Below are 12,589 nucleotides of genomic sequence, written 5' to 3'. Positions count from 1 at the left end.
AAAAGAAATTTTCGTAAAAAATTTGTTTTTAAATTTAAGATTGTATAAAATGAATAAAATTAATTTTTTTATAATCTAAAGAATTGCAAATCTCTAATTATATATGTATATGTATATAATATATTATTTGTGTAACAAAAATGTGTAAACAATACTCAAATATTATATATATATATATATATATATGTATATATACATATATATATATATATATTTATTAATAAATACATAAATATATGTATATATATATTTATTAATAAATACATATATATGTATTTATTAATTATATTTATTAATTATATTATATATATATATATATATATATATATATATATATACATATATATATATTTATTAATTATAAGTAACGTATAATATTAAATATTTCTAGAATATATATACACATTATATATATATATATATATATATATATATATATATATATATATATATATATACAGGGTGTCCCATTTTTATATATATATATATATATATATATATATATATGCATATATAATTATTACATCAAACAATGTAAGATGAGTTATCACAAGATATAAACATATGTGTATATATATGTATATATATATATATATATAAACAAGCAATATTTGACAACTGGCAAATAATAAATAAATAAAATTATAAATTGCTCACCTCATGGTTACTCCGCTAATGCCCGATGCCTCCCCGGGCCTCCTCCTCCTCTCTTGTTTGCTCTTTATTGCTCCTTAATTGCACTCACATAACATTCACTCGCGAAAACAATAATTACGATTATGCGCGCACTAATCACCAAATGATGATCGCGTAGCACTTTATATAGCACTTGCCAGATTAATTGAATATGATACACACCTTATTATACTACGAAAACGCGCGACAATTAGGTTATACGAAGCTACGATTCGTTCGACACTGAAAAATCGCGCGACCAACTTCACACAATACTATTTCTACTGTTAAGGAATAGTATACGCATGAATTCTATAACACTTTTGCTATTTTTAATTATAATACAAGTAATATGACAATATGATACGAAGCGCTTTGCATTGTTACTTTTCCATTAGACTCTCACCGCGTGAATGTAACCGCATATAACCTTTACATACAGTAGCGCGCTTACGTCACAAGGAGCGCCAAATATCACGTGTCAAGAAAAAATCCGTAATTCCGTAATAATGTTGATGCCGTAAAATATTTAACGCGCTACAAAGTAAATACATATATATATATATATATATATATATATATATATATATACAGAATACTTTCTAATTTCGAATTTATTAATATAATTATAATAAACGGTTGATATATAACATTACTTGAGAATTACTCAATTTTATAATATTATTACGTTCTCTTATTATAAACATGTAGACAACTCATATTTAAATCAGCGAAAAATTCAAAAAGTAATGCAAGATATATTAAAATATAAGAAAACTTTATCTTTAAGAAAACAATTATTGCTCATAAAAAAAGAATAAAATAATAATTTATAATTTCTATCTCCTGTTATTTCAATACATTTATTCAAAACATATTAATTATTAGAAACATTTACTTTAATAAACAGTCATCGTTTTATATATAATGCTTACAAATTAATCGTCCATTGCGAGAGTTAATTAATCGCAAATATTTATAATTTTCAATTATTCTCATAAAGAATCGTTTGACATGTTATAGTATTTGTCGTACTAGTAAGAAATTAATAATCATTCGCTAATAAACAAGATTATCAGTCTATCTGATTAATTAATTTTCGCGATTAATAATTCGTAAGCATACTGGGATGAAATAAGGCGATAGCTAATTATGAAAGCAAATATTTCGCGCAATGCACATTTTAAATAAGAATCAAAGCGACAAATTATAGAAATTATAAATTCTAGTTTTATTGCAATTTTTATTCCAATAATAATTATTTCTTTAAACAAAGAATTGGTTTTAAATATTTTTTGCACATTACCACTCTAAATTTTATTTTAAATTAAATTTGCTAATTATTTTCAAATAAAAAAAAGCATGGTAATACACTTTGTTGTCATTTGCACGATGAGAGTCGAGTAGAAAGGTAACAATGCGAAGCCCTTCATATCGTGTCGTCGTATTCCTTGTGTTATAATTAAGAAAATTATCATAAAATGCGTATACTATTCTTTAACAGCAGAGATAATATTATATTCGGTCGCACGAATTTTCGATGCCGAACGAATCAGTTTCGTGTAACCATAGTTTTCACGTTTTTTCATAACGAAATAAGTATGCGTCGTGTGTAATTAACGTGGCGAGTGCTAAAGTATCACACGATCGTACTCATTTTGATAATTAACGCGTAATCGTAATTATCGTTTTCACGAGTGTCAGGTGAGTGCTATTAAGGAGCAATAAGTAGTAACCAAGAGAAGGAGGCATCAGAAATCGGCGGACCAACCATGAAATGAGCGACTTATAGTTTTATTCATTTATAATTTGTAAAATTGCTCACTTATCTTGGCGATAATAACTCATTTTACATCATTTGCGTAATATAATATGTATAAAATATTCTAGAAATATTTATAAAAAATAATTAACAAAGATTACCTATAATTAATAATTTTTTATATATATATATATATATATATATATAATTTAGTGAAAGAGTTCTTTAGATTATTTATATAAAAATATTAATTTTACATTTATCCATTTAATGCAAATATTAAAAAATTGTTTTCTCTTATAAAATATTATATGAACGGCATATATAAAAATTTAATAAAGCGCAATAATTATTTGTTGGAATAAACTCAATTAATTTAGAATTAATTACTTTAATTAGATCGTTTTATATTATTTAAATATATTTCTATTCTACAGATCAACATTATGTCCTATAACTCCGCTGTTGCGCATCATATCGGTGAGTGTTAAGTTTTTCATCTTAATTTCCCTTGAAACATAAATTTGCAAATTATTACACAGATATAAGTACATATAAATTTTAATTTATAATAATGCAACAGTTAAAAATAATAAATTACATTAATATATATAGTTTATTTTCGTAGCGATACGAAATGGGGTTAAAGCATTTTTCATTATTTTTTCAATATATTTTGCAAACAATAAGTTCAATTAAAAATATATTAATAACAAAATCTCATAGAAAATTATTTCTGAATTATGCCATACATACAAATTTGAGTTATCATGATAGGGGTGCTAAATTAAAGAAGGTAAAACTGCGTAAACATTGAAATACTATAGAGACGGATTCTCGAGAATCGATGCTCTGTACTCTACGACTAATGAATGATCATTGAAAGTAACGAAACAATATAACATAGAATAAAAGAAAACCTTCAAACTCAGATCGCTTCGAGATAAATTTCTGGACAATACCGGCGTTACGTAGACTGGTGGACTTGTTACAGGCAACGGGAAGCGAAATGGGAAGCGAAATAACGCGGAAGGGAATGGCAGAGTATAATGGTACCGCACAACATTATAAGATGTGCATTGTCTGTAATTTAACGGGGCAGATCAGTATTGCCAATTACGGACAACTATTATATAGACACCCGCTCGTACACAAGAACCATCGCTCTATAAGGCGATCAAACTTGTTAGCTCTGAATTCATTCGTTTACAGGAACGAATAATCGATAGGGTATTGTCTTGTTAGCATTTTCAAATAAATTTTAAAGCACACACAACGATAGCATTTGATGCATTTGGCATATTATGTGATTATAAGATTATTATCCAAAATTTTTATAAATAATATTGCTACCATAATAATAATAATTTTTATGAATTATATAATAAAGTTATCTGTTGCTCTAATCTGTTATTCTACCTCTTTACTCAATTTGATAAATTTACTCAAATTTTGCACTCAAAAAAATATTTATTTGTCTTATATTTATAATATATAATGTTTAAAAGTTAAGAAATTTAAAGAATTCAAAATAAGAAATCTATCTCATTTAAATGTCATCATTATAAATTAAATCATTATAAACTAAATAATATATAATAAATTGCAAAACATTTGTACTTAACAATTTCTAATTTATTACAGTTACGTATCTCTTGTATACTATTATCTTAATACTGGCGTTATAAATTCAAGCACAAACGTATTTCGTATCCATGAATACAAACGATGAAAGAAGGAGATTATAAATCCAATGGATTTTTAATTTCTTCTTAATTCTTATCTGACAGGGAACGGCGAGGCTGAATAACAGAATTGGCAACTTATCATGGCAATAATTAATGCGCGAAAGCAAAAGGAAGAAAGACAGAGAAAACTTCCCCGTCTTCTTTTACTTAGCACAAACAAAAATTGCTGATTTAATAGATTATTAATCGACAATTTCGACAACTTGCGGCGTAATTACCGAGCCAAAGTTTCTCAAACAGTGAGTTCCGTATTATGCACAAATAGAAAAATACAATGTTGAATGAAACGAAACTTTGCAAACTTATAAAATTACGATAAAGTTATGATACCTTTAAATGCCATTAATAATGATCAATATAAAAAGATTTATACGTCGGAATATCTGGATTTAAAGCAGAAGACTAAGAAGCATCGCAATACGAGTAAGTGCGGCAAATAAATGTTTGTAATGAAAACTAAAATATCGTTTCAATAATAAGGTATCGTACCTGGAGTCGGGTCGCGAAGGACGAATGTTTATCGCAACGCGAATGGTAACATCGAGTAACAGTTGCCCTTACCTGAAACAAACAGAAAAGGTATACTTAGTTTAGCCAAACATCCCAGAAAATAAGAAATACTCATATTTTCAGTACACGAAGATAGCAAAAACCGCGAACAATGGTCGCCTCGGAAAAAACAGCTTTCACGCTATTAATTACTTTCTCCGCGTATCATGCCGTAAAGCACGAAGGTTTTGTTAGTACCGGGGTTTATATTTTCCATATTTCAAGAGGTTCATTAATCATGCGTAATCAATGGTAACCGATCGATTAAAACACCCCCGCTTCTTTCCACAAGCGCCGAGATAAGAGCGGGATGACGAAGAAAGGAAGGAAACTTTCTTATTAACACAATCAATCAAATCGCCTTGAATTTAAAGCATTTTTCACGATTTTCCGCGTTTCTGAGCAGCCCGCTGAAAAAACTCCCTTCGGTGAGAGGCCAACGATCGGCGGAGGGAAGGGAAGGTAAGTTCTGCCAATCGATGCGGAATTAAGAAGCGACGCTTACTTCTCGGGCAGCTAATTACGAAAGCGCGATCACTCGCCGGAAATGATTGCTACATACCACTTTGTCTCTGTCTTATTCGTAGAAGTAAAAAAAAAATATATTTGTCTCATATAGTTTCTGAATCTACTGCAATCCATTGTCTCGAGAGAAAATAACGATTTATTTTGTACACAATGGTATAATAATTTTGCATAAATAATTCTTCGTTATATTTGTAAAAGTTAAAAGTATAAATAAAATTTTATAAGCGAATAAATTAAAATTTTAATCCAATTAAATAATTAAATGTAAAAAAATATTCCTTTTTATTATATTGTACAAACACTCATACATAATTATTCTCCAACGCGTATTTAACTTTCCACAATTTCTTCCATCAAAACCACAGCGAAAGGTTAGGTCTATCGGCTTAATTGTTTACGAAATATCGGTGCGCGGAAGAAAAGAAGGAAGTTTTAAAACTCGTAAAAGTCTGGAAAATGAACACGGGCCACTTACTCCCTTTGTTTACCGCTCTTCTCGCGTCGCAAGTCTTATTACATTTCACATTACGCTCGCCTATAACATTCTAAATGTCGTCAAACTGCTTTCTTTAATTAACTTCGAAATTTTAACGCAGTAAAATATTAGAAAGAAGGAGTCGTTTACGATGCTCAATTTACACCCTTGTCTTTTATGAGGGTCGTGGCAGCAGTACATAACACGGTGAAAATTGCTCAATAAATTTAAGTGTCCGAAATGATGCCTCTATAACGATATACTAATCATATTCCAACCCTCCGCCCAACCCTTATCAACTGTCTTCATTTGCAGATGGCTTTGTATATAAAAAGTGCCATTGTATTCTCATCTTTCGAAAGATATAACAAGTAGCACAACAAGACCTGATTATGTAAAATATATTGAAAATTCTAATACAATATATAATAAAAGTAAAGAAAAAATTATAGAAATCATTACTTTCTATATTAGATATATAAATAATAAATTTGAAAAGAAATGTAATATATTTTATATATTTTTTCAAACCTCTTTTATTTAATTTTAAAAAATAATCTGTTAAAGTAAATAAAAGTATAAGAGATATATTTTATACAAAGCAAGTAAAATAGTGAGACGTATATGACGTTACATGTTTATCAAAGCGTCTCTTGCGGTGGATGAGAATGCAATGTAGCCTCTCAATATTTCACGTTTGGAAGCATCAAACCATATCGGATTATTCCGAGTAATAAAAATATCTGATTCGTAGAGACAGTAATGAGTGATCAAATATTACATGTAATATTTCCGTAACATGCCGTCGCATATTCTGACATAGCTTCGTTAAATATCATATCCCAAATGAGAGCGCGACAATGTCTGGCGAGATTTCTAAAGCGCGTCTACCCCCGCGTGACTGAGTTTAATATTTAACACCTATGACGGTTAGTCGCGGTAGTTAATGGTTCTCAGACGCAAACTCATAGATAATCGTGGACGACGATGAATTACATAATCATATCTGTGCGAGGTAATTATGGCATTTGAAAAGTCCCAATGTAACAATTACATGTTTCTCGATATAAAAATAGTAGTTCATTTATTTTGTAGTAAAAACATGTTTCATAACTTTATAATAATATGATTATATATTCATGATATTTTTTATCACGATATAAGTTTAAGGAGAATTCTGTTCTTTAGTATCAGAATAACAACTACAAACAATAGCAGGTCATTCATCTTCGAAGGATTAAATCGAATTATAATTGAAATATCTTAAATCTGTATTTGTCGCACAGACATTAATATTTTGTAAAAACAGTGATAGATCAGTGATAGAATAGCTATCTCATTCTACTCGACGGTAGCTTTTCACGCTGAATTAATTAATCATGTACGTCATGATATTCGAGGAAAGAAATAGAAGTGATGCATCCGATAAAATGATGATATTGTCAGATCTTTATCTTCTCACATAAATGAATATAATAATGATATCCTTCTTTCTTTTTGTTACTTAAGGAAAACATTAAGGAAAATTATTAGCATTCTCTCTCATTCTAAAAGAAGGAAACATTACGATACAGGAAGATCTTCATCTTCTCACATAAATGAATATAATAACGATATCTTTTTTTTTTGTTACTTAAGGAAAACATTAAGGAAAATTATTAGCATTCTCTCTCATTCTAAAAGAAGGAAACATTACGATACACGAAGATCTTCCTTATATATTCCTGCACACACACGTTACCCTCACTTTTTCACACAGATAAAATGGGAATTTCCTAAACTCTTGTTGATGCTAGGCAGAAGGAAAGAAACTTTCAGGATCGAACCGTAAAGTCGAGGAACTCTTTAGTGCATCTGTTCGCCTGCTCGTGGCACCCACCGACTCGTTCTCTCGACTCGTTCCAACCGGGTTGGAACTGGGTGGGATGGCAGGTGAAGGAGCTTGGGGACGATTTCTCCCTTTCGCACATTGCGACAGCCTGATAGCATCACAGTGTTATTTTACATACAACCTCACGCGCGAACACCCGATAAATTCGCCCGATCGATTTTCCACGGGTTTGCACCTCGCAGCGCGAGTTAATTGGCCGGTAATCCGGTAAATAACGAAGCAGCCGGTGATAAATCCGAGTCGGGCGGTTCCTTACGATACCTGAAACCCTGTTACCAACATCATCGTAATCTGTTCGCTCTAGCAGTTGATTTAGATGCGCGAACGGCTCCTGAAGCACAACGTTTGTCGCATGTGAAACGATGTGGCACGATAATGTGTTGTCGAGCACAATATATCGTTATTAACAATATGCCGTGAATATAAATTTCAGTATCGAATTAGCACTTGATAATGTGCTGATTGAATTAATAAAGTAAGTTCAAGTAGAGAACCTCTGTATTGCATCTACTTGCAATTCTAAATATTTCGTGTATAATTACTCTTAGATAAATGTGAGATGAAACGAAATGTATAAGATTTTGCAATCTTAAAATAACGCGATATATTATCGTACGCAACACAACATATAATATAAGCTACAAACTTTTCTTTCAAAGAGAAATGACAATCTTGCTCTATATTGTTTTAGCATCCATATATAAATGCTATCAAACGTTCATAATATATTTATGATCATATCAAGTTTTAAAATCCATCAATCATTATTTTTATTAATTTTTTACTTTTTAATGTAATAAAGATCATTGAATACTTGTTCAGTTTTATCGTGTATATACATCGCGCATTATTTTCAATCATTTGCATAACGCATACTTTTCATTTTACATGCCATTTTACGAGAAAACACGGCAATCGCGAAAACAATTAACACCGTGTGGAATTTCCAGCAATTTGGAGCGCAAAATATTGCTTATTGGAGAATAATTGATAATCAAATTATCAAAATAAGAAGAATCTCGCGGAAATATTTCATAATTATACGTGATATAAAATCAGTTATGAAACTATTTCCACGCGCTTTATTTGTTTTCGTATTTACGTTCCAATAATACAATAGCATAGGTAATAAATATATTTTCCTAATAGAAATAAGTATTGATTAAAAAATATTTAATCAAAAATTACGATGTTATACATGTAGAATGCAATTAATATAAGTACTTTTTGATAATAATACTGCGTATGAAATGCTTTATATATAAAGAATTTATTTTGATAATTTAAAATCAGAAATACTTGATTCTCTTTCTCTCTCATATATGTATCTATATTTAAATTCAACTTGTCTTATTTCTCTATAGCAAAATATTTTGTTAAGTACCATTCTGTCTAAATACTTCAACATTGTATCTTTGACAATACTGTCTCTTCGTATGATCGATACTGGTCGCGTTGCCGTATCAATATCGAATTCATGCCCATGGCTAGAGTGTCTCTCGTTCCAATACGGTCCGGTAACGCTTAACTTTGCCTCGTTGTTTTACGCGAAGCTGGGCTGATGAGGGGACGACACTCGACGCCGATTCATCCGCGACTCAGTCACAAGATGTGATCAGCACCAGTGTGTTATCGGGGAAAAATAATTACAATCGGCCGTCTAGTAAGCACGCCATCCTCTCCGATCATCCATCCACCCTACATACATATATATTCAGCCCATCACCTCGCGACACCACTTCACATGTTTGCGGTTCGCCGGCCCTGTACAAAATCCTAGCCGTCGTTATTATACTCTTGGTGCTCTTTATTATACTTTCGCGTAAGGTAACGATGTGTCGCCAAAAGCGAACTGCGTCATTTATATTCGTATGTGTTTTACTCGATAAAAATACAAGATGCTTGAAAAGCATCGTAACGCAACATTTTGACATAATGACATATTAATATTAAGATTATGTACGAAATGCTTTAAGCATAAGATCTGAATATTTTTTTATTATTTTCATATTAATATATGATGATTTTATAATAAAAATAGATTAGCATCAAAATTGTATCTTTTAGTATAAAAGTTTAATCTAATATTAATTTTACTGATTCGAATATAGATGAAATATACATGATCTATAACATTTATATGAATTACAAAGTCGCGTTTTATTTAATTACTGCCGCGAGCATTTCAATGAAAGAACTTGAAAAAAACAGTGGATTTGAAATGATTATAGGTAGTCTACCTAATATTCTCTCTAATTTGCACACACTCTTTACTATAAATATATCTGAAGATAGAGGACTTAATCAAAAGACTTGATTTAAATGATCAGCTAAAAAATCTTTCACATATCAAACACACAAAACTACGTTTCAATCAATATAAACAACAGAATTCTTCAAATATTAAATCAAAATTTTAAATAATTAATTTATGTGGTATTATCCACTTGCTTTTAAGTAGGTTAATTCTCGCAATTTCTGCGACTCATAAATCATATTTAAAATTAACCGTGCATAAATTCTGGTTAATGGTGTGAAGTCCAAAACTAAGATATGTGACACTAACAAAATTATTCGTAACTTTATATAGATTATTTCAGAAAGCCAACTCTTCTTCTTACACTGAAAAATATATATTTGTCGCAATTATTATAATGTATTGTTTACTTCACATAAATATGCAAAAAAACATTTCCTTCAATAATTGTGTATATCAAATATAACAAGACTTAAAAAAAAACTTTGAAAAATTTTCAAGAAATTTGTAAAAAACAAGACAAAATAAAGATGTAAGATAAATTCTAGCTTTACAGTTTATTTTTTTTTTTTACAAATAATAAAACTTTTAAAATTTACAATTGATTAAAAATTTTATCGATTAATATTTTTACTGTTATGTTAATTTAAAACACAGTATTTTCGATTCACTTTTATTTTATCATCCATCTCTGCATTATATCAAATCCGCAAATGTGAAACAAACTTCAACAAATAAAAGCACGCCTGTAATGAATCTATGATAAAATAATCTGTAACGTTAATAACTGAAAAGAAAACAAAATATCCAACATAAAATCACTGTTAATCCCATAATTACGAGCGGCCTGAAAAGCCCGCGAGTAGCTTGCCTAGTGGGAAGCGTTTATCCGATCGCGAATGCGAAAAACGCACTCGCTCGCATCTGTTCGACCGTTGTCGCGCCTATATGTGTTTCGCGCCTTCACACGCTCCGTACCGTTCGCGCGCGCCGACACGCCGAGATCGTTAACCCTAATGGCATTCCCAGCGAGTTGCGTAGAGACTTTAGGACGCGCGATTTTCCGGGAAGCTCTTCTTCATCGAGTTTATCGGCGCGATCTTTCTTTCCCGCGCGAGTTGCGCTCGATCCACGACTCGACGATCGAGACTCTAGCAAGTCGACTTTTTAAAAGTGACTCTTTAGCGTTCCTTACATTTGCATACCCATCTTTCGCTCATAAAAAAAAAAAAAAAAACACGCGCGGATGCGAACCGAATCGCACTTCGCGTATCTACATAGGAGCCTGAATATACGTTCTATTCTAGATTCATATAATACTATTAATACTAATGTCTCTGTGCGCACACGCGGTCTAAGCCAGGACTAGGTTCTTGGCCGACGTTGACCACTTCTATCTCTCATCAATGGCGCATTCAGACACACGCAAACGTGAATTTATCAACGGGAATGAGCCACCGCCAATCCGCTGTTCATAGTCGTCGTGCCGTGAGTTCAACGTGTCCCGTTCACAACATATTCGCGATACCACGTGCGCTGTAGAAAAATCATCGTGCCGATGTAAATTAGCCACTGCGACTAAACATAGACGAGCTCACGAATTTCCGGAATCCGTCTGTCGGATTTCGGGGATAGCTATTATCGCGAGAGACATTTGCATTGAGATGAGCTAATTCACATGGAATTGTATTGATAATTGACATCCGCGTGCTAATAGATAGATAATTTTTACTATATTGTTCAAAATAATATAATTAATTATTTTATTTGTAATTAGAATAATTGTATGGAATATTTTTCTTCAATTGTGTAACTGATCTATTACAATTCTACAAATATAATAATCAAAATTTTAATTACGTTCGTTCATTATATCAAATATTTTAACTCATAAGATATCGATTTCATTATTGAAACTCAAATTAAAACGGAAATACGACTTTAATAAAGATAATAATTTTATTGAAAATTATACCTAAGATCATTACGTAAATGTATTATTGCACTGTATAAATAGAATGTAGCTTTGAGTATTGAATAATTCTCAAATTCGTTGTACTTAAACTTATCTATAACTAACTGCAGACGTAAATCTCGACATTTATGTATATACACTTGAATTATAACTTATAATATTTATCTTATTTTTAACTCAAACTTGCTTATAGCGAAATCTGAGAAATGCACAATACGTCCATGAAAATACAATCATTGATACATAAAATCTAATGGAAGTCAAAATGTAATATATAATGTAAAGTCATGAAATACATATGCTAGATTTATATTTTTTACGAACGTGAGACGGTAAGGCATTATTTGAAGCATCAGTATATCCGAATGCACATAACGATTCATATTTTAATTTTCTCTTGCCATTAATTTCCAGATAACATTCATCTAAATGCATACATATATCTTGCACGATAATAGGTTGTTAATTGTATGATTTCTCATAGGCGGAAGAAGAATTTTCGATTTTTAATCATGCTCGAACACTTCTTTAAACTTTAGCGGTTTCGTATTGTTAACAAAGTATAATTTGATTCATGCAACAAAGCAAACATACAATGAATAATGTTTTGTAAACACCATAAATTATGAATTAGAGGCTGTAGTGAAAGAGGGCAGTTTCAAGATAACTTGCGACTTGGTAAATTTTTCATTATCTCGCGCCATAATCTATTTACGAAAAAGATTTAAA

General features: G+C 30.7%; 1 protein-coding gene across 22 annotated transcripts in view; it reads right to left on the bottom strand.

Annotated features, from left to right (window-relative positions):
- The window catches only part of Foxp (forkhead box transcription factor P), a 330,454-nt gene that overhangs the window by 239,663 nt on the left and 78,202 nt on the right, over nt 1–12,589 (bottom strand). For 17 of the 22 annotated variants that reach the window (XR_014425932.1, XM_083044679.1, XM_083044669.1 and 14 more), the window contains one exon: nt 4,675–4,746. The exons of the other annotated variants lie outside the window; for them this stretch is intronic. Coding sequence is in view for 14 of the 17 variants with exons in the window: in XM_083044669.1 (XP_082900795.1) it covers nt 4,675–4,746 (72 nt within the window). In the remaining 3 variants the exon portion in view is untranslated. The remainder of the gene's footprint in view (nt 1–4,674; nt 4,747–12,589) is intronic. 22 annotated transcript variants of the gene reach the window in all.

Source organism: Prenolepis imparis, unplaced genomic scaffold (assembly GCF_030444845.1).
Source record: "Prenolepis imparis isolate NDT839.2.m4 unplaced genomic scaffold, iyPreImpa1.0 SCAF_8, whole genome shotgun sequence".
NCBI classification, from domain to species: Eukaryota; Metazoa; Arthropoda; class Insecta; order Hymenoptera; family Formicidae; genus Prenolepis; species Prenolepis imparis.
The sequence above is the reverse complement of the archived record's forward strand: the minus strand, read 5'-3'. Positions and strand labels throughout refer to the sequence as shown.